This window comes from Hemiscyllium ocellatum, chromosome 23 (genome assembly GCF_020745735.1).
Source record: "Hemiscyllium ocellatum isolate sHemOce1 chromosome 23, sHemOce1.pat.X.cur, whole genome shotgun sequence".
Taxonomy (NCBI): domain Eukaryota; kingdom Metazoa; phylum Chordata; class Chondrichthyes; order Orectolobiformes; family Hemiscylliidae; genus Hemiscyllium; species Hemiscyllium ocellatum.
In genome coordinates, this window is record NC_083423.1 from 16,303,228 (window position 1) to 16,327,364 (window position 24,137).

A 24,137-nucleotide genomic window follows, 5' to 3' on the forward strand; every position below is an offset into this window, starting at 1 on the left:
AGATCTAGATACTGACTCATCCATGGAAGTTGTCTCTCAGGCATTACTATCTGACTATAAACTCATTGGTATTCCAGTCTTCAAACGAATAATGGAAGGTTTGTCTACCCACTATGGCAAAGGCAGCTGCTAAATATGGCAGGGCAGAATGAATTGAGGAAATATCAATAACTGGGAAAACCAAACTTTATACAGTATGAGAGGCAAAAAGGGGACATGAGATAGCTTTGGGAAATAGGGTTAAGGAGAATTCAAAGAGTTTCTACAAATACATTAAGGACAAAAGAGTAACTAGGGAGAGAATAGGGCCTCCTGAAGATTAGCAAGGCCGCCTATGTGTAGAACTGCTGGAGATGGATGAGATACTAAATGAGTACTTGGATGTATCCCATTAGGTCCAGGGAACTTTTCTTTTTCACTAGTATGTTTTCTCTAGTGATAGTTGGTGTATTTATTTCGTCTCCTTCTTTTGCCCTTGATTATTTAGTATTTTTGGAATGCTAATATTATTTTCCACGGTAAAGACTGATGCAAAGTATTTATTCGACTCTTCAATAGATTTAAAGCATAATTAATCTTGTTTTCTAAATTGTAAGACCATAAGATATAAGAGCAGAAGTAGGCCATCCAACATGGCTGATATATTTCTCAACCCCATGCTCCTGCTTTCTCTCTGTATGAGAAAAGAATGTTACACTCAGAAGGTGAGTCATGGCTCCAGAAGCAAAGGTAGCAATAAAGAGATGATAATGACAGTGCATGGAGAGATTATAGGGAGATGAGGAGCTGTGAATGACCAAGGCTGAAGCCAGTGCTATGTGACAAAAGATATGGGGGATGGGGGGGATGGGTGAAGCAGAGGCAAAATGGAAAACAGGGGAGAGGGGTAGCAAAGGGGGAAGAGGAGAGGAAAAAGATGATGAGAGAGTGAGGAGCGAGAGAAAGAGAGACAATCAAGAAATAAGAGGTATAAACAGTGAAAAAATATAATAAATAAAATAAATGTAATAAAATTACGGAGTAGAATGAAAACAAAGGGGTCGAGATCGGATAATCATCTGAAGTTGTTGAATTGAAAGTTGAGACCGGCAGGCTGTTGCGTGCCTAGTCAGAAGATGAGCTCCTCACTCTCTCATCACCTTTTTCCTCTCCTCTTCCCCCTTTTGCTACCCTTCTCCCCTGTTTTCCATTTTGCCTCTGCTTCACCCATTCCCCACCCCCCCATATTTTGTCACATAGCACTGGCTTCAGCCTTGGTCATTCACAGCTCCTAATCTCCCAATAATCTCTCTATGCACTGTCATTATCACCTCTTTATTACTACCTTTGCTTCTGGAGCCATGACTCACTTTCTCTCAGCCTAGTATAAATACCTCCCTATTTCTCCCTTTTTTTAAGCTTTGACAAAGGGTCAGTTAGACTCAAAATGTCAGCTCTTTTCTCTCCTAACAGATGCTGCCAGACCTGCTGAGATTTTCCAGCATTTTCTCTTTGGATATTGCAGCATGAATCCCGGCATTTCCTCTTATCAGCATTCTTTGGAGTGTCTGCACTGTTCAAGTCAAGATTCCATTATACTTTTTGTCTTTTTAGTGCAAAGTTATGCACTTTGGCTGCATGATGATAATGTACTAAAAGATGGCACCACTAATATATTAGGAAGATTTAATTCAAATGCTGTTTGAGTTTCAGATCGGATTCATTCCTGAGAAATGTTTAAACAGTTGCTGCCGATGTGATAGGTCTCCTAAGCAATTAGAAAATTTAGGCAGATTAGAGTTGGCTGGTGTTCAAGACAAAAACAAACTACAGATGCTGGAATCCAAAGTAGACAAGCAGGAGGAAGGAAAGACACAGAAAGCCAGGCAGCATCAGGAGGTGGAAAAGTCAACATTTTGGGTATAACCCTCTTTCAAGAGGGGGAAATGACATCACCAACCCAAGGAAACCTAAACATATAAATGGAAAGTGGGTCACTGATGATGTTACCTAGTGTGGTGATGAAACGTCTGAAAACAAATCTTCCAGGTCAGCAATCAAACTTCCATCCAGAATCTCACCTGGGCTACAAATTTTCTCAAAATTAGTAATATGCAGTAAGAGTTGGGAAGGGAGCATTGCCAGGTAGGAATTTGATCCAGTGCGCAACTGACATATTCAGTCTATCATTAATGAACAGAATATGTTTTCCTGCTATCTGTCACCCGTGTTTTATTCCAGAAGGAATGTTCTTTCAATGAGAAAACTGCAACATGCAAATCAATGACTTTAGTAGCTGCAAAATTATTGCTTATTCCATTTTAGTCTTTCTTTTCTGTTTTTTTGTCTACAAATATTGTATTCGTCAAATTGAATTGTTTCTATTCTAAAAAAGAGATTTAATGCATGCAATTGGAAAGGGAAGGGAAAGAAAGAGGGAGAATAAATTCACCAAAACATATTGCTATTTTTTTCCTGAAACACAGTTTGTTATTCATTTATTTATTTTTTGGTAATGTAGATGATCAGAGTTCTTTACGCACTCTAGAGGAAGCAAAGCCAGAACGACTTAAAGAAGAAAACATTCCATCTAAATGTTCTTCAGTCCGAAATAACGCATCTCCTTCTCAGCGACTTGGATCCAACATCAAGCCTATTCTGCCGCCGATTCCATCGGGACGAACAAGAGCTGAGATCCCTGACAGTCCACAGCAAGCTGTCTGTACATTAAAATGAAAATTTAAAAACTTTTTAAAATCCCCCCCAGATTTAAAACTGTTCTTGTCATGCAAATGTTAAACAGTACTATTAATGGTAATTTGTTTTTTTTTATTTATGGCTTTCTACTTCTCGGACTCCAGTTGAAACAATTAATACATGGCTTTAAAATGGTAAAAACATCCCGAGATGCTTCAAAAGAATATTATAAGACACCAAGCCAGATTGGAATAGGTGCCCAAACGTTTGATCACAGAAGTAGGTTTAAGCAAGTGACTTGGGGGAAAGAGAGAAGAAAACATAACAGGACGTTGGGAAGGAAATTCCAAAGCTTTTAGGCAGCAGTAAGTCAAAAGTCATATGACAGCAGGTTTTAGTCCAACAGGTTTATTTAAAATCACAAGCTTTCAAAGCACTGCTCCTTCATCATGACTTCACCTGACAAAGAAGGAGCGCTCCTTCTTTGTCAAATGAAGTTCTGATGAACGAGCAGGAGGCTCCTGCAGACTGTAGTAGCGTATCTACCTCTGCACCAGGAGGCCTGGGCTGAAGTCCCCCTACTCCGCAGGTATTTCATAATTTCTAATCAACCTGTTCAGCGATGTTATCGACATTGAGCACCTGTCCCTGTTTTATTGGCCTATGATCCTGGGTGGCATGGTTGTTTTCACTGCTGCCTCACAGCCCCAGAAAACCAATACCATCCTTGAGTGCCCCATCTGTATGGAGTTTGTGCATTTTCCGTGTCTGCATGGGTTTCCACCGGGTGTTCTGGTTTCCTCCCATAATCCAAAGATGTGCAGGTTACTGGATTTGCCGTATAAATTGTTCATTGTGTCCAGGGATGTGCAGGCTAAGGGGATTAGCCACAGGAAATGCAGGGTTACAGCGAAAGAGTAAGGAGATAGTTCTGGGCGGGATCCTCTTCAGAGGGTCAGTGTTGATGCAGTAGACCAAATGGCCGGCTTCCACACAGTTGGGATTCTTTGATCCCATTGCAGTTTGATTAATAATATTTTTATGAGGATAAACAAGGTCCACTAAACAACACAGCTCTACCAATTTGTAGAAAGAATTTTTAAAAGTGTTTTAAAACAAAATGAGAGATTTATGGTCATAAAAGTTTCAGTTGTTCTCCCTGCTATAAGCCATTTCTACATTACAGGAGTGAACTTGTCAAAAATATAGCTGTCCTCCCTGATGTCCTGAAAGCGATCATAAATTTGCAATGAGTCTAGATACACTCCATCTGCAGTCAGATTTTAGACTTTTGACTGAAGGTGGATGAAGACATGGTAGGAGGAGTGACTTTTTAAAAAAAAAACTGCTGCAGCTCGTATTTAGCTTTATCTGGTACCCTCTGGTAGCAGAGATGTGGACATGTACTCAACATTAATTTCTGATTGTTAAAGTGAACAGTCTGAAAGTCATGCCCATGCTTTGGTTGAAAGATCAAACAGGGCTGGTAGTGGAATCAAACAATTGTTGTATGTGGTGGGTCCGGACATTTGTACTTTACACACATATTCAATGTATCTAGCATGGGAACTCAGCAAGGCAATAGACACACATCTGTTGACTGTGGCAGGGTTTTTAGTATGGCAGGGCAAATAACACAAAAAGTAAATTCAAATAGCTTTTAATGGCTAAAGATACCTCAAGTAAAGCAGAGAACTTAAAAGCCTGAAGTTCTTCACAGAAAATAATCTCCATCTTAGCAAAGTTAGCATTTTATAAGAAATTTTCTAGCATGAAGTAATTTTCACAGCATTGCACAAACATCTCCTGCCACACTCTTAAAGGAAGCAGAACTCAATGAGATTTCAAGGATTTTAAGTGTTTACCAGCAGAACATTGCAAGGCTGTATACTCAAGTCAAAGACTCACCACTGAGGATATCCTGAAAACTAATATCTGCCATCATTATCCTGGATCGACGCAATGGCAGGTACTCCCATGATAATGATGGCATCTTGTGTCCATGTTGCTCCTGGTGCTTCGCCTTCATCAGCATCATCATTGGAACACTGTGAAGGCTGCTCACCAGCCAAATCATGGGGCTGCATTAGTATCCTGAACCTACTCTCTGACCATAATTAACAGGCTCTTGTAAAATTTGTTGGAAGGTGCAATGCTTCAAGTGAGGTTGGGCCTGCGAAATTAGTTAAAAATTGGGTGACATTCACAGCAAAATTCAGCCTGTTGAAACCTCTCTTCGCAGCTTAATTTCCCACTTTGTTTTGCATTTCAGCAAAATTTGATACATTCCAGCCCCTCCTTTTCAGTTATTTAAGCAAATTATGAATAGCTCAGGGTCCAGCATTGAGGTTTGTGCTACTCCTCCCACAATTATCAACCAACCTTCCTGACATATCGTTGTTCCTTCAGTGTAATGGAGTCAATATAGTTCACTAATAGCATTGAGAGTCTACTAACAGCATATGGACTGCTGCAGTTCAAGAAGGCCACCAACTTTACATTCTTGAAGGCAATTTATGACAGGAATTAAAATGCCAGCCCAGTCAGCAAACCCACATTCCATAACTGAATGGGGAAAAAAAACCATAGAAATTCATTCGTACTGTTTACTGCAAACCTCAATTCATGCTCATAAACAATACCCTACTCCATAAGGCCATTACGCACCAGAATAATTTATGTGACATCTTTAGGAAATAAAAAAAACATTCCTGGCTCCTCTTTACCATTGATCACATCTAAATAAAAATTGAGATTTTTTAAATGTTACTTCCCTTACATAAAACCACATTGGCTCTGTCTGAATGTTTAAGTGCCTTGTTTGAGATTGCCTGGCAATTTCTGACAAGTCACTGGCCTGTTTTCTCTCTCTCCTTTCTTGATAAGTTTGTTGCAATCACAAAATGCAAAGGAATAGGTGGAAGATAATTAACAAGGCAAGAATAAAGAATGAATGATGAAGGGCTATCGATTGATTTTGATCTGGCTGTGAATCTTGAATCTATCAGAAATTAATTTTAATTTGGACAAGCAAATTGAATAAAGGAAATTGTGCATTTTATTGAGGTAACATGATGACACAATGCACTATACCACAGATGAAAGCAGGTTGAGACACTGAGCTCAAAAAAGTAGGCTGTTCAATACATTACATACCATTGAACTTCAGACAAGGAGATATGCTTAATAGCAGCCTCATCAAAACAAAGGTTTATCCAATGATATATCATACAGGTTCAACTGCTAATAAGGCAAAACATCTTTTTTAACCACTCAGTTTTAAGTTGTTCTTCAAACTATTTTATGCCAGAGACAGATAGTGGATAACTTGATTTGACATCACACATTAGGAATACCTCCCACTAAGCAGTTTATGAAGGCAGAGAGGCACACAAAATGGATGTCCACAGGCAGAAGTTTTAAACTGTATAAATCATAGCAACATTGCTGGAAAATAGAGTCTTGGTGATGGTCTTTGGTTACTGATTTTGCAGATAATTAAATGAAAACAAGTTTCATTAGATTAGATTAGATTAGATTTCTTACAGTGTGGAAACAGGCCCTTCAGCCCAACAAGTCCACACCGACCCGCCGAAGCGCAACCCACCCATACCCCTACATTTACCCCTCTACCTAACACTACGGGCAATTTAGCATGGCCAATTCACCTGACCTGCACATTTTTGGACTGTGGGAGGAAACCGGAGCACCCGGAGGAAACCCACGCAGACACGGGGAGAATGTGCAAACTCCACACAGTCAGTCGCCTGAGTCAGGAATTGAACCCGGGTCTCTGGCGCTGTGAGGCAGCAGTGCTAACCACTGTGCCACCCTGGGATAAGGGAGACCAGGAGCAAAGGAAGTGAGCAATGATTTTTCTATTAACAAAATCATAACCACTGGCATTTCTGAAGATACCAGCCCTCTACAGGTGTAAAACCAATAGTTGCAATTACACAGCACCTTTCATGTAAACATTGGAGAGCTTCACATAATGAATTACCTTTGAAGTGCAACAAATATATGTAGATATTCACTCCAAGTCTTTGTAATATTGAGAATCGTGAAAATTCAGTGATTCACTGAATGTAACACAACTTTTATTATCATACGTTTTCAACACAAAAATAGTTATGAGGTGCTCCCACAGAACATCTATATCCACCTCTTTCTTAGATAAATTCCTTTCTTTCTATTGAAGTTTCTACCTTTTAACTATCTAAATTAATCAATTCTATACAGTGCTTGTACGTTACATTGTACTTCTGTTTGCCGAGCTGATAATGTTTGCAACAAAAACTTCGTCCCCTTTCTAGATGACATCCTCACTGCTTGGGAGCCTCCTGTGAAGCGCTTCTTCAAGGAAGAAGGCTCCCAACAGGAGACTCCCAAGCACTGAGGATATCACCTAGAAAGGGGACGAAACGTTTGCAACAAAAACTACCAGCTAGGCGAACAGAACCACAACAACAAGCACCCAAACTACAAATCTTCTCCCAAACTTTGAATTACATTGTACAAACACTACACGGTATGTGTTGTTGACATTTATTCTAGATAATTAAATTAACATTTCATATAAACAGTGACTCCACAACTCCAAAAAATTAAGGGCAAGAGAAGGCCATACAGACCACTGCACTGACCTGTCCCTCAGTGTGTTCACCAAGTGTAATACCCAACCCTCAATCCATTAAACGTGCACATCACCCAGATCTTGAATGCTAGCCCACTTCATCATCCAAACCACGTTAACCCATCGCACCACCCAAACTGGTGGTCATCCCACAACACTTTCCAAACCCTCAGTCTATTAACCCAATCCACCAAAAGCCCAGTCTTTAATTCCACTTTCACCATCCAATCTTGCATTCAATTGCATTTGATATTTGGCATTAATGCCCATTAATGCACATGGAGATCATAAAGGATAATTACCTCACCCTCAATGGATCTGATAAAGACAGCACAGTAACTTTATGTTGTCTGTTCAGTTCCATGAATTGGATGTGCAGCCCAATGCTAAGCACACTAAGTGGCTACACACTCAACATGGAACAGAGTTATACTCTAGCTGTATCAGATGCTGGAATAAACTAGAAAAAAAACTTCCCAAGCACGAAAGAAGTGCACCTATGGAGTAGCAAATGCCTCCTCACCTCTAAACAGCCTTCTGACTGAAAAGGATATGTCACTGGAGGCTTTAGTTCAATACTGACAAAGAAAAAGAAGTTATACTTCTGAAGTGGACCAGCAGGTTCTTCAGACAAGCACAAAGTTGCAGATGAGTTCTGCTGCAGATGAGACTTCAATGGGGTAAAAGAAAAGACTGAAAGGGTAGAAACTCTATTTGATGGTTTTGTCACTGTCAAGAGTGTGGAGAAATCCAGTTGTACATTATGCAGGAAGTTGCACCGACCTTGCAGCCCATTCAAGACAACATTTTTGGACAAATGATGGTCACTGCATGAGCTGGTGCAGCACAAGCAAAAATCAAATAATGGATCAGTTCTGCAATAGGAATTTGGACAGTTTACTTGTGGGCATCATGATTGGGGAAAACAATGCTCAAATAGATTTGCTGGGTCTCACAATAGTGACAACAGTTTGTTCTGTAAAATCTATAGATTATTGAAATTCCACTATGGAGAAATACAAGTAGCTCTGTGGAGCACATACCTGCTGTCTGCTTCAGGATAACAGCAATGGCACTTCTGCCACTGCTGCTGCTGAGCTGTTACAGTCTGAAGATAGGCCCTCAATCCCAGAGCTGCTCAAGGGCATTATGGAAAGGCATTTGCTGTCTTCCCTCCACTGGTGTACTTCAGCAGCCTACCACCTGTCAGAAAGCAGTGCAGTTATCACCAAGGTAGCACCGTGTAGGAACACTGGACCAGACAAAGACCCCAGACTCCAAGGGAAAGAACAAAGGTGTACCATGAGATATTCTATGCATTATTAGAAATATTCTTACATGAAGTAAGCATGGAATGGTTGCTTTTTGGCGTTTTGTTTCAGGATTTAGACCAAGAGAACAATGTGATAGTCTGGAAAGTGGGAGGGAAAGAGGTGGAACTGTGGAGAAACGGGCTGGAGTTTTTTTTTCCGGGGAACAAAAATCTGGTGATACGCTCAAGGTCAACATGAACCATGAAGGTTCAAATGCCTCCTCATCTCTAAACAGCCTTCTGACTGAAAAAATTAAAACTTCCCCAGTGACAATAATGCAAAAATATAGTCACAAGTAAACCCTCTTACCTGAAAGCTAAATAGAGATACATAAATAGCACAGATTTGGGGTAGATTCTTGGGGCAACCGAATACATATTTAGATGTGCAATAGTAGTAACAGTACCAAAACACTACATCAGGCAGCAGTCTATCTACACTACACATTGTCAGTACATGACAAGCATGCATGCACTACTATCAGTCAAATCATGGTGATCAGTGCTTTCAGATCTCGTGCCAATATTTTTCTCAGAGTTTCTATGCTGTGAAATCAGCAGCGCTGCGAAGCTAAATTTTACAAACAAAATATTTAATTAAAAACAGTCATAGCACCAAACTTGAACAAAAAGTAATCATTATGGTACTTTTTAAGCATTACTTCAAGTGTCTTGATGTATTTATTAAGCAATAAATTCAAATCCGATAGAAAGAACTGACATGTCCAGACCAAAGATTCACTAGAGGAACGCAAGTAGACAAATTATACCTTTACAAAAATAGAGTTTTCACAGGAAAGGAATAAATTAAAAATGTATTCTTCTTGATAGTCATTTCTTTTCATCGAATGTTTAGGCTGAATGCCTGGACCTGGTTATACTGCGCTGAAGTGATTTATTGCTCCTTTCTCTTGCTGTCGAACAACAGCTTAAACGTTTTCCAAACTTCGGCATAAGTGAGAGTCCCAATAAAAACCACCACTGTCCCAATCCAGTGCCAGAAGGTGAAGGGGTTCTTGAAATAAACAATAGAGAAGATGAGACTGATGAACTTGCGAAGTGTCACGACAAGTGTGACTGTCAAGGATGTGCACTCTGTTGTGAGAATAAAAACACCACGGATGCAAACGTATCTGAGAAGGCAAGAGGTTAAGGACAAAGTATTAAATCATTACACTGTCACAAAACCAGATTCTTCCACACACTCGTAAACGGATCTTCATAAACTGTTCTTGGGAAAACCTATTTCGTGAAATTCATTTCACAGTTAGACTGACCGATTAAACATTGAAAATTGGAGGTGTATGGACAGCAAAGATGGTTACCTCAGATTACAACAGGATCTGGACCAGATGGGCCAATAGGCTGAGAAGTGGCAGATGGAGTTTAATTCAGATAAATGCAAGGTGCTGCATTTTGGGAAAGCAAATCTGAGCAGGACTTATACACTTAATGGTAAGGTCCTAGGGAGTGTTGCTGAACAAAGAGACCTTGGAGTGCACGTTCATAGTTCCTTGAAAGTGAAGTCGCAGGTATATAGGATAGTGAAGAAGGCATTTCATATGCTTTCTTTTATTGGTCAGAGTACTGAGTACAGGAGTTGGAAGGTCATGTTGCCATGATTAGGCCACTGTTGGAATATTGCATGCAATTCTGGTCTCCTTCCTATCGGAAAGATGTTGTGAAACTTGAAAGGGTTCAGAAAAGATTGAAGGATGTTGCCAGGGTTGGAGGATTTGACCTATAGGGAGAGGCTGTACAGGCTGGGGCTGTTTTTCCTGGAGCGTTTGAGGCTGAGGGGTGACCTTATAGAGGTTTACAAAATTATGAGGGACATGGATAGGATAAATAGGCAAAGTCTTTTCCTTAGGGTCGGGGAGTCCAGAACTAGAGGGCATGGATTTAGGGTGAGAGGGGAAAGGTATAAAAGAGACCTAAGGGGCAGCTTTTTCACACAGAAGGTGGTAAGGGTGTGGAATAAGCTGCCAAAAGAAGTGGTGGAGGCTGGTACAATTACAACATTTAAGAGACATTGATGAGTATATGAATAGGAAGGTTTTGGAGGGATATGGGCCGGGTGCTGGCAGGTGGGACTAGATTGGGTTGGGATATCTGGTCGGCACGGATGGGTTGGACCGAAGGGTCTGTTTCCACGCTGTACATCTCTATGACTATGAACAGCAAATCTGATAAAAATTAGGCTCATACGATTCAGGAAGGCATTGCATTTTAGTGCCACTCCTCCAGCTGTTTCTCCATATTCCTAAACCAGTACCGTTTCTCAAATGCAAGAAGTTATTAAGGATTAGCTGTCTTTGATTAGGATTATAGAACATAGAACAGTACAGCACAGAATAGGCCCTTCAGCATATGATGTTGTGCCGACCATTGATCCTCATGTATGCACCCTCAAATTTCTGTGACCATATGCATACCAGCAGTCTCTTAAATGTCCCCAATGACCTTGCTTCCACAACTGCTGCTGGCAACACATTCCATGCTCTCTCAACTCTCTGTGTAAAGAACCCGCCTCTGACATCCCCTCCATATTTTCCTCCAACCAGCTTAAAACTATGACCCCTTGTGTTAGCCATTTCTGCCCTGGGAAATAGTCTCTGGTTATCGACTCTATCTATGCCTCTCATTATCTTGTATACCTCAATTAGGTCCCCTCTCCTCCTCCTTTTCTCCAATGAAAAAGTCTGAGCTCAGTCAACCTCTCTTCATAAGAGAAGCCCTCCAGTCCAGGCAGCATCCTGGTAAACCTCCTCTGAACCCTCTCCAAGCATCCACATCTTTCCTATAATAGGGCGACCAGAACTGGACACAGTATTCTAAGTGTGATCTAACCAAAGTTTTATAGAGCTGCAACAAGATCTCATGACTCTTAAACTCCATCACCCTGTTAATGAAAGCCAAAACACCATATGCTTTCTTAACAACCCCTGTCCACTTAGGTGGCCATTTTAAAGGATCTATGTACCTGCACACCAAGATTCCTCTGTTTCTCCACACTGCCAAGAAGCCTATCCTTAATCCTGTACTCAGCTTTCAAATTAGACCTTTCAAAATGCATCACCTCGCATTTATCCAGGTTGAACTCCATCTACCACCTCTCAGCCCATCTCTGCATCCTGTCAATGTCCCGCTGCAGCCTACAACAGCCCTCTATACTGTCAATGACACCTCCAACCTTTGGGTCGTCTGCAAACTTGCTGACCCATCCTTCAATCCCCTCATCCAAGTCATTAAAAAAAATTACAAACAATAGAGGCCCAATGACAGAGCCCTGTGGCACACCACTCACCACTGACTTCCAGGCAGAATAGTTTCCTTCTACTACCACTCGCTTTCTTCTGTTGGCCAGCCAATTCTGTATCCAGACAGCTAATTTCCCCTGTATCCCATTCCTCCTGACCTTCTGAATGAGCCTACCATGGGGAACCTTATCAAATGCCTTGCTGAAGTCCATATACACCACATCCACAGCTCGATCCTCATCAACTTTTCTAGTCACATCCTCAAAGAACTCGATAAGGTTTGTGAGGCATGACCTGCCCCTCACAAAGCCATGTTGACTGCATTTAATCAAGCCATGCTCTTCCAGATGGTCATAAATCCTATCCCTCAGAATCCTTTCTAACACCTTGAAGACGACAGACGTGAGACTTACTGGTCTGTAATTGCTGGGGATTTCCCTATTTCCTTTCTTGAAGAGAGGAATTACATTTACCTCTCTCAAGTCCTCAGAAACAACTCCAGTGGCGAAGCAATTGCATCTCGTTTCCCAAAGAGTTGAGGACAAATCTGGTCCGGGCCTGGCGACTTGTCAATCTTAATGTTTGACAAAATTTTCAGCACGCCAGCTTCCTCTATCTCTATCCATTCCAGCATGCACACCTGCTCTTCAAAGGTTTCATTCACTACAAAGTTAGTTTCTTTCTTAAAGACAGAAGCGAAAAACTTACTTAGGGCTTCCCCAACCTCCTCAGACTCCACACACAAATTCCCGATGCTATCCCTGATCGCCCTACTCTTTCTTTGACCATTCTCTTATTCCTCACATAAGTGTAAAATGCCTTTGTGTTCTCCCTAATCTGTTCTGCCAAGCCTTTCTCGTGCCCGTCCTGGCTCAACTCAAGACCATTTTTGAGCTCCTTCCTAGCCTGCCTGTAATCCTCTAGAGCTGAGCTTGACCCTAGCTTCCTTCACCTTATGTAAGCTACCTTCTTCCTTTTGACGAGAAGCTCCACCGCACTCGTCATCCAAGGTTCCTTTATCTTACTTCTTCTTGCCTGTCTCAGAGGGACATATTTATTCATCACTCGCAACAACTGTTCCTTAAACAGTCTCCACATGTCTATAGTATGAATGCAATAATTGTTTTTATTTAGTATTAAAGTATTTGAAGGGATACAAGTGTATTGGGTGGGCTTTTATCAATGAGTGGATTTACTTCATAGAGTGATGTCTGTCATAAATACTTCAAACTCTATTTTAACATCAGCTTAGTTCCTAGAATTTGCCCAAGATCAGTGATGAGTAAGCAATTTGACATAGAGGGTGCAAGAGAAAAGATTTGGATCGGTATAAGTTGACATTACGTTGGCCTAGAGTAATATGCTGTGTATTATGGATAATATTGAGATGACAGACTTGGCACAGGCTAATCCACTATTCACTCCAAATAAAGGCAGGCAGAAATTGGGAAGATACAACTCCAAACGCAATTCCTAGGAATGGAGATACTTCCCATTTATTGAAGATAGTTAGGGATGTATCAGAATCGATTCTCAACAATGGAAAGGATACTGAGTTAGAACATTGAGTATCAGGTAAAACCACATGATCGGTATAGTGATTCCCAGGAGTGCAATCTCCATCTGTTCTGTGGGAACAAAATAGCAAACAAAAAGCATTATACATTACATCAGATTCTTAATAGTATATGACATACAAGGTGACAATGTAAACACACAGAATTATGCACAACTTTACAGACAGAACAGACTATTCAACACAACAGATCAATGCCAGAATTTTTGTGCAATCAATCTCTTCCCAATCTGCTTCATCTCACCCTGCCAACATTTCCTTCTATTTCTTTCTTCCTCATCCATTGATGCAGCTTCAATTCAAATGCAGTAACGTTACGCTGTCAATTATCCCTGGTCGGAATGTGTTTCACATTTGCACCACATTCTGAGTTTTACAAAAAAAGGTTTTCTCTTGAATTCCTTATATTACGTTTTAGTAAAGATCCTGTATACTATAAATTGTGGTATAGGAATTGACCTGGGAGACAAGATGACACCATTTCTCCAGTCCAAACATTCATATTTTGGCATATGCTTGATATAAAAGTTGAACAGCTTTTCAGCCATTACAAGTCATATTTACATTAGTAGACAGCCTCCATTTTACACCCCACAAATCCATCTTTTACTTACTGGTACCTTATAACTGGCCATTTGGATTGAAGCAGCCAATACAGGTGGAGGTGGAGCCGAGAGTATGGTGCTGGAAATGCACAGCAGGTCAGGCAGCATCCAAGGAGCAGGAGAGTCAACATTTCAGGCAAAAGCCCTTTTTGCCCAAAACATCGACTCTCCTGCTCCTCAGATGCTGCCTGACCTGCTGTACTTTTCCAACACCACACTCTTGACTCTGTACTCCAGCATGTGCAGTCCTCACTTTCGTGGAGTTGGAGACATATCCGACCTTTTTGTTGGAAGCAGGTGACATTTAAAAAGCACCTAGAGCTGTCCTGGCGGTTCATTTAATACTCAGTTTTATAGGTTAAACCTTGGTCTTGGACAGAGTTTGGAGAGAGATTTCAAAGGTCAATGTATATGCAAATATCTACGGTGTATGACTTCTAGGTCTGGATGCTGCACACTAGTGGAAACATTTTCTTGATGTCCAATATGTCAAATCTCTTCATAATTTTAAAGACCTCTTGCCAATCTCTTCTAAATAAAAAGTGGTCCCGTCGTTTCTAAACAAAAGTGATCCAACCAGTTAAATCTTCCCTGATAGTTGTACTTTCTCAGTTCCAGCATGATCTTCATCTTTTTGAACCCTCTCTAATTCCTCCTTTTTGCGTATATCAGAACTGTGTAAAATCTCTTAAGGGTGTCTGATCTAAATTAAACTCTTCATTCAATTGCAGTCTGTAGCTCATTTCTAGGGTTCCATAATTATGTTATACGTAAACCAACTCAATTGATTAAATTACACTGTCTGTAACTCACTCCCAGGTATCAGCACTGTGTCCTCAGTGGTGCCTCCCATTTCAACATTCCTGCTGATCAAATACCTCAAATCACCAACAATGCAGGTCAGATCAGGAATATAAGTCCAACTTTCATGTGCCTCAACTTTTTAGCACCTGGGGAAGCCTCTTTAAACCATATTCTAATTAAAGTAGCCTTTTCCATTTGTTGAATAAGCACTCCATTTCATATACATCATTTACAATCCAATAGTAATATGTTTTCTAAGTAAAATGTAAGTGCAACAACATTTCAGGAGCAGTGGCTTAGCGCTGCTGCCTCACAGCACCAAGGACTTGGATTCAGTTCCAGCCTTCGGGGTCTGTCTGTGTGGGGTTTGCTCCTAGTATCTGGTGGGTTTCCTCCAGGTGACTAGTTTCCTCCCACAGTCCAAAGATATGCAGATTAGGTGGATTGGCCATGGGAAATGCATGGTTAGGAGGATGGGTCATGGTGGGATGCTGTCTGGAGGGTCAGTGCAGACTTGATGGGCTGAATGGCTGCTTCTGCAATGCAGGAATTCTAGATTTTCTTTTTAAAAATGGTACTTACCAGATTGGTTGAAGAGAACTCCATGATTGTAAATGTCAGAAGCAAATAAGAGGAAAGCTGGTAATGGCAGGAAATGCTGAATGGAGAGAAAGGTAACAATGAGCACCTCAATAAGCTGAAGGTAGATGCAGTCTCAGTTTAATGTCTCATCTAAATGCTGACACTTCTGTTAGTGCAGCACTATAGTTGACAAAAGTATCAGTATGGACTATGTGCTCAAGCTTCTGGAACATGATTGAAACCTGTAACTTTTTACTCAGAGATAAGCTCAACAGGTTCCAGAGCAGTCGCATAAAGAACATACACATAAAAACATTGTGTAGCAGAAATAAAGTTTCAGACACAGTCCCAAAATTTCACATTGCATAGTTAAGCTAAATAAAAGGATCTTCATCACTTAAGCATTTCAAACTACATTACGTAATTAGCATTTCTCTATTTTTCATTCTACTTTTCCCCTGTCCATCATGATCACCCATACTTGAGAATCAGATCTAAGTTGATTGGATGTAAGAGGGGCCAAACTTTGTCTAGCACCAGTAGGCCTGATCTACCTGTCCTAAAAGGGTTGCAGTGAGCTGCACTTAATTCTAACAGAAATTCTCAGCCAATCCGAGAGGACCGCTCCATGAATGGCCTCACACACAATGGAAAGTGATTCAGGCATTAGCTCGGATATGACTGGAATGACCCAAAATTCGGTAGTTGATAGCAACATAATTCACTTAAAATCTGTCTTGCTATCATGGATTTGTCATAGCACACAGAATATAGAAAAGCACAGCACAGAACGATGTTGTGCCAAGGTTTAATCCTAATGTAAAATATAGTAACTTAACCTACGCACCCCTCAACTCACTGCTATCCATGTGCATGTCCAGCAGTCGCTTAAATGTCCCCAATGACTCTGCTTCCACCACCACAGCTGGCAATGCATTCCATGCATTCACAACTCTCTGCGTAAAGAACCTACCTCTGACGTCTCCTCTATAACTTTCTCCGAATATCCTAAAACCATGACTCCTCGTACCAGTCATTCCTGCTCTGGGGAAAAGTCTCTGGCTATTGACTCCATCTATTCCACTCATTATCTTGTATTCCTTGTCATATCCTTGTATAGTGGGAAATGAAAGCTGCAAAATATGCTGCTATGAGAAATGTGGTGGCTATGAAAACACCTTCTAGTAATGGAAACAGTATTAAGTTTAACTTGTGCAGCAGTGGATAACACAATGATACTGTTTCACGTAAATCTAATAGGTGATGTCTATCTATTCCATTTCTGTCATTTAGATTTGAATCATTGATGTTTTCACTGGATCTTGAGTTAATATTGAATTCAAATAATTTGATAACCAAGGACAATTAAACATTCACTTGTCCATTACTGTGGTAACTTGTATTTTATTTCTTAGAATAAGTCTAATATAAAATTAATCATCTTATAAAAAAGCTAACATTGGCCACATTTACAGCCTCCAATTCCAGTAATTCTTAACTTGTTCTGAATAATAAAAAAACTTGCAATACATCACTGCACAGCACAGCACAGCACAGGGAACATCATCTCAATATTTGCGAAGTCAGAAACAAGTTATCATTAGTAAGAAATCATTACTCACATTATAAAACAATGCCTCTGTCGAGTGTTTGCCATACTGCTTATATAATGTCTCTTGAAAAAGTCCCATTCTAGCTGACATGAAGAGTGCAAAAGTCAGCATTAAAATACCTGGAGAATAAAAAAAAACATTAATGTTTTAATGATTTAAAGAGACATTTAGTATGCCCACAAGAGATATACCATGAACAGGTGACCAATGTAACAGTGTCGTTAAACACTCAACATACTTAAATGGAGACAGTCACTAAGAAATGTTTTGAAATCCCAAATCCTTGGACAATTCTTGATCTGGTGAGTATCTATGTGAAAATGCTGTCTTAAATTACAATGGGGTGTTCAAGCTTCTGCCTTCAGTATATGCATGAGTTTTTTTTTCTATTTCAACCCAACCCAACATCATTCTCTCCCTGCATCTGAAGCCACTGGTTTCCTTGACAGTGGCTACCCCTTCAGGACTTTGCCAAATGGTCATTCCATTTTCTGGAAAATCAACCCAGGAGCTTGTTGGGAGGTGCATAATTGGATAAGCAAGTTGCACTTACATAGCACCTCTGGCATAGCAAAATGTCCTATAACAAGTTACAGGATTGTTATCAAACAGAATTTCAACAGCAAGTCGTACAAGGAGATGATCTGTCAGACAGCCACTAACTTGATTCTGGAGGTAGGTCATAAGAATTGTCTTAAATAAGGAAATGGGTAGAAAGGAAAAAAAAGGTAGGAATCATAGAATTCCTGCAGTGTTCAAGAAGGCCATCGAGTCCACACCAACCCGCCAAAGAGCATCCCATCCAGATCCACTCCTCTACTCTATCCCCGCAACCTTGCATTTCGCAAGGTTACTCCACCTAACCTGCACATCCCTGGACACTACAGGCAATTTAGCATGACCAATCCACCCCACCTGCACATCTTTGGACTATGGGGGAAAACCAGAGTATCTGGAGGAAACCCATGCAGACAGAGGGAGAACATGCAAACTCGATATAGACAGTTACCAGAGGCAGGAACCCGAGGCAACAGCGCTAATCACTGACCCACTGAGCTGTCAAGGGAACAAAATTCCACAGTTATGACCTTGGTAGCTGAAAGCACAATATTGCCAATGGTAAATTGATTAAAATCAGGGAATTTGCAAGAGGACAGAATTGAAAGTTTGTGAATGTTGGAGGTTTGTAGAATGTTACAGAGATAAGAAGGGTTGAAGCCATTGAGAGATCTGTAAACAAGAATAAGAATTTTAAAATTGAGTCATTGTATAATCAGATCCACAGGGTGATGGGTGAATGACACGTAATGCATGTAAAGACATCCGCTGCAGAATATCGGATGAGCTTAAGTGTTATAGTTCTCATTACAGTCTCAGTCTTGTGTTCCTAATATGCATACTCCCAGACAGATATCGATAAAAAAAAAATAACCCTACCTGGTGGTCAGACACTGTGGGGCCAATCAATGTGCTTCATTACTGCTGCAGTCAACAGCAACCAACACAATTCAATGCATGTCTCAAACCTATGACCTACTTGATTTACCAGATTCAATGCATTTTTACAATGAACAACTAGGGACATCCATCACGTTAAAATGTCATGAGGGGTGGTTGGTATCAGAAATGAAAATGGCAGTTGTACTGGGTACATCTCTACGGGCATCTTATCGGGACAGAGTACAGGCCAAAAAAAACTTTCACACTATATTTAATCGGTAACTTGGTCTCACTGGGCAAAAAATACATATTCTCCAGAATTCTTATCAAAACCTTCTAAAAAATTCAACAGGTCCTCAAAACACGGTTGGCATATTTTACAGCAGAACTGAAGTAAAACAACACAAGTTTTTAAAAATGCATCGTAAAGTTAAAACTATGAATGCCCCAGTGCTCCAATTCAGGCAGTTGAGATCTTTTAATAGTCCTAACTGTGAAGCCAATTCTCAATGTTCTCTTAGAGAGATTCAATCCAACATGGATGATCCATTCAAACTATTATGTAAAAAATAAATTGCCTACTGTTAGCTCAACAGTGGTAATAGACATGAATGAATTTATTCCATTGCTCTCAGTTAACTATGAGACTGGATACTTCAATTATCTATAGACTATACTGTTACAAATGAGTTTTGACATTTCCATCTTGATCTTCCTCTCCTTCTTGCTCTATGTATCTCATATAACAGGATATTAAAGTTATTATTCTTTCCATTCAGAGATGTGTCCAAGCAATTGCAGTTTTCTTTCTTGAGATTTCTGTACAAGAATCTATATTATTTCAAAGGCATGCTCTCATTTTCTCATTCTTTGTTCTTTACATGTGGATACTCAAGAGTAGCCCCTCAATCCGCTCACATGTATTCTTGAGATCTTTTGCTCATCAACCTTTCACAGGTCCATATAAAAATGACACATAATTTTCAACCATTGCTTGAAAAACACTCATCTTTGCACTTATTAAAATATCTTTGGCCTTCAATATCTTGCTTATTCCTCCAAACACTGAAGCAGTTCAATGATTTTGATGTTTTTTTTTGACAACTTCAGTCTACATTAACCCTCCCAAAGTATATAAACATTCCCACTTGTTTAAGTCCATCAGTTCTATTGTAACTGATATCAGTTACATGATTCAAACAGATTTGTTACTTATGCAATTGCTGGCTTTTCTATGATGGTCCCATTATAGAAAAGTTGTCACTCTGAACTTTCCTCCTCTGTCCCCTAGCATCTGCTTAGTTTCTTTCAGTCTGTAATTTTCTCTTTTAAAATAAATTACCTGCTCATAGCATTAGTGTCTATAACATATGGTACAAACCATGCACCACATGTCCCACATGGATTGCCTGTCATCCTCTGGGAGACTTGTGCCCTTTCTCTCTCCTCTAGTAGAGTTCTGTCATGAAAGAAACAAGGCTATTGTCTGACATCTACTCCAGTGCAGCTGTCACATTTTCAGAGTCTGTGGTCTGAAGGTGAAGTCAGACCTGCAGCAATAATCACTGTCCTCGCATGATACCATTTCCAGTCTGTCCCAGAGACTCTGGCAGAAGTGAAGATGCACACAGTTAAATCTCTTGTTCAAAACATAATTTGACTTGGCACGAGAAGTGAAAACAGCAAGACAGAAATTAAGAAAATAAATCCAGTGTCAGAATGTTGAGTTTGAATGTGACTTCAGCTGCTTAAGCCCAAACAACAAACCTCTTTACCACTCTCTTCATCTTTCAGGTACTCCTTACAACCTCCCACTTTGACCAATGCTTTTGGTGTCTGTCCTCATGCCTCCTTGAGTGGCTTGGGACCAAGTTTATATCTCGTAGATGCATCACAGGAGCAGAACCTTATTTTAATATGTTTAATGTGACATAAATATAAGTTGTTGACAGAATCAACTATGAGAAATAAAATTGAAAGAAACTAACAATGGGTGAGTCAAGCTAACCTAAATAAGTAAAACCCAATTCAACTAAATATAAAATAAGCAATTTGGAAAGCAGCTGATCATTTGAGGAACAATCAGTATACGTTGGACAGATAGTCTCACTCTTTGTGACTGAACGGGGCAAAATAAAAGTATTGCTAATTCTTAATAAGAAGGTTAAGTCTTCTTTTACTATGTCAGGTTTTATCTTAGCATTTAGAAGACCAGTGGATAAAAAAAATGGCCAAGTTATAATTTTGGTCAGAATTTTACTGTGTGGTCTGGGGTAACAGTTCTCTGGCCCATACCCAAAGAGCTTTTATTGTTTTATGTATTGAAAGTGAGGTGGTATTGGCAGCTGATTGGATTAATTAAACATTTTTGGGGTGCTCCATGTTCAGCATTCACATCTGAGCACTTTCTATTCAGGTTGGGTGGGTTTAACTGGACAATGATCAACAGCAGAAACAATGACCCATTTTACTCCATCTCTAATCCTGTGGTCCATACTGAACCAACACTATGAGGAGATAAACCCAAGTCTTGTAGATGCACAAAAGTCCCAGAAGTACATTTCTTAGTAAGTCAAATGTCATGCAAAGTTACAGAATTTCTGGCATTTTGTTTAAAGCACATAGATTGGCTATGAGAACTATGGTGGCGTTTATACTCCACCTTACTTCATCCAACCCTCTTGGCAATGCCTCCATCAAACATTTAGGGAGATTTCCCTTAATCAATGTGTGTAATTAAAATAAACATCAACCAAAATGTATTGCCTTACCTATCAGCCACTGTATTAATACATAGTAACTCTCTTCAGCAGATGCACTTTTATGCGAAGACTGGAACACAAAAGAGAATTAACAATGGCAAGGCAGGACAAAATAGAGTCTGAATGTTAATGAGCAGAAGTGGCTCACCCAACTATCAATGCTTCCCAATGGCCCCTTGGTTGAGCAGACTGTCAATGTTGTAATCTTACATGTAAAGAATAACACTTTGTTCAGGTGCCAGAGGATTATTGTTGCCGATGGGGCTGCACCCCAGGATTTGTACCATGTGATTCCAGGTGACACAAACTAAAAGGAGTATACACTTCATTAATTTTGCAGAGTTCTTTGGGATGCTGTGATTAGCCTCAGGCCTGTGGCTTACGCAGGGTCAGGTTGTGGCGGCTAAAGGTTGTCCAGTAATATTCTGTGATCATTCGCCTCACTGCTATCCAATTAAACTGGAACATGTTTACACAGGTTCAGAACACAAAAGGGTCAGAAGATGGAGTAAACTGGTGCTTATGGACCAGTCACTCAATGCTCTCTGCCCAATTCTAGAAAGGGAAAACTGATAAGGACTTTTTTTGGGGTGGGCTGGGGTGGGGGAGTGTAGTTGAGAAGTCATTCTGTAATTGCTGGCTACTGTGTTGGTTGCACAGCAGTACACAAATTGTATAAGAGGATGTGGGGTGCAAGGAATTAGAACAGAAAACAGGGAAAGTTGACAGTTTAGACTAATTAGTGAGTCGTAAATTTATGAATTAAACTGTCCAGGTAAAGCGCAAAGAGCATCAAGTTCAAGAGTGAACATAATAAATATTCATCAAATTAAAGATCAATGGATGTGTATAAACTTTAAAACTTCAGGAGTGACATGGTGGATGATGGCAATCTATCCTGTACTTTATGTTTTATGTTTTCCAGATAAGCCCTTCCTGTTCAAGTACTCAGTAGTTAGTAGACAGAGTTGACACGTAACTGTAAAAAGCAAACTATTTAGTTTTTACTTTAAATCCAAACCAACATTTCTTGACTTTCAAGTATATACACAGACATTCCCAAAGTTAAAGTAATGACTGATCCTTCTAAAGGAAAAAAACGTAGAATGAATTGGGCAGTTTTTGGAGGATCATGTGTGTGAGGATTAATAAGGCAACAGAAAAAGGTATGATTCTGTTGATTCAGGGCCACGTGTCATAGTGTATAATAGTGATTGACACATAATATGGAACAGAGAATGACTTCTTGCAAATGTTGAAAATGCAGGGCAACAGATGTAGGCAATTTCAAATGCAGAACACAAAAATCTTAAACACATCATGTTGACCTCCTCTACAGTACTGTTGCTGACGGGATACATAGTTCCTTGTTAAGGTGTGTAAAGAATGTACCTACATAACTAGGACCTTAGACAACAATCACATGAAATAATACCTAACCAGCACTTGGTAGTAAATTACACGGCGGCACGGTGGCACAGTGGTTAGCACTGCTGCCTCACAGCGCCAGAGACCTGGGTTCAATTCCGGGCGACTGACTGTGTGGAGTTTGGACATTCTCCCTGTGTCTGCGTGGGTTTCCTCCGGGTGCTCCGGTTTCCTCCCACTGTCACAAAGATGTGCGGGTCAGGTGAATTGGCTATGCTAAATTGCCCGTAGTGTTAGGTAAGGGGTAAATGTAGGGGTATGGGTGGGTTGCGCTTCGGCGGGTCGGTGTGGACTTGTTGGGCCAAAGGGCCTGTTTCCACACTGTAAGTAATCTAATCAAATCACTCAAAGCATCACTTTTTCTATGTTGTAGAATTTTTCAGTATTGAAGGAGATGATTCAGTCCATCATGCTTGTTATGATCCTTTGAAAGAGCTAGCCAATTAGATACCCTCTACTTTTTCTCATTACCTTTCATGTAGTTGATAGTGCTCCTGCGAAAAACTTAGATTTGTTAAAACCATGTCATAGGTGCTTTATAAATAGTCGATTGTTATTGTTAATTCACAACTCTCTTTCAAAAGTCACTTTTTGGATATGCTTTCATCACCATCCTTTCAGGCAGCAAATTTCAGACAAACAGCAGAACAGCCATTCTATCTTGGATTGGCAAAACCTGCAACATAGTCTCCAACATTAGGTATGATTCTACAATTGGACAACATTAGTTGGATAACGCTGAGTACGCAAACAATTACGCCAACAATTGACTTAGATTTGTCAATTGGCCTGCAGTGTACTTGAAATTTTACATATTAAAACACAGAGTTCTGCTATTAATAGACAGGAAGAGCATGTACGCACACTGCGTTTGTTTCAACTCAGCAAGATGGATGCCAGACTTGCCTGTGGTTTATTTCTCAGGAAAATGCCTTAACCAATTAGAATCAATCTGCCTGGTTTAAAATTTAAACAAAGCTTGGCAGTTAGCTCTCACTCATCTCTAATTGGTGCATCACCTATGGTAACATCCAGAGTCCACTTACTCACAAATCAGTGTTTTCCCCTCACATAGTATAAAGCTGAGCTTCCCTTAATTAGCATTCATGTGAATTGTACCAAGGAGTGCAAGATGAAAAGCATTCTCATGTTATGCAAAAGGTTTTATAGATAGACTTTTGTCTTACCACTTGTTTTGCAGACATGAATGTACAGATAAAAATTCCCAAAGAAACCAGAGCCACTGAAATGTACTTCGCAACTGTGTATCTGGGGAGGGAAAAACACAAAATCTTGTTTCATATTTAACACAGGACAGAGTAGGTCATTCAGTCCCTCAAGCCTATTCTGTCATTCAATGAGATCATGGCTGATCTGACCTAACCATCTCTACCTGCCTTTGGCTCATATTCCTTAATACCTTTATTTAATAAAAGAAAAACT

The 24,137-nt window shown here is 40.1% G+C and overlaps 1 protein-coding gene across 1 annotated transcript in view; it reads right to left on the reverse strand.

Annotated features, from left to right (window-relative positions):
• Positions 1–5,739: 5,739 nt before the first annotated feature.
• Positions 5,740–24,137, reverse strand: part of slc35b4 (solute carrier family 35 member B4) — a 31,174-nt gene continuing 12,776 nt past the window's right edge. Inside the window, exons 5-10 of the mRNA XM_060842706.1 lie at positions 23,882–23,963; positions 21,276–21,336; positions 17,074–17,183; positions 15,452–15,527; positions 13,437–13,512; positions 5,740–9,757 (exon numbers count right to left, since the gene is read on the reverse strand). Of these exons, the coding sequence (XP_060698689.1) occupies positions 9,520–9,757; positions 13,437–13,512; positions 15,452–15,527; positions 17,074–17,183; positions 21,276–21,336; positions 23,882–23,963 (643 nt within the window). The 3' untranslated portion in view covers positions 5,740–9,519. The remainder of the gene's footprint in view (positions 9,758–13,436; positions 13,513–15,451; positions 15,528–17,073; positions 17,184–21,275; positions 21,337–23,881; positions 23,964–24,137) is intronic.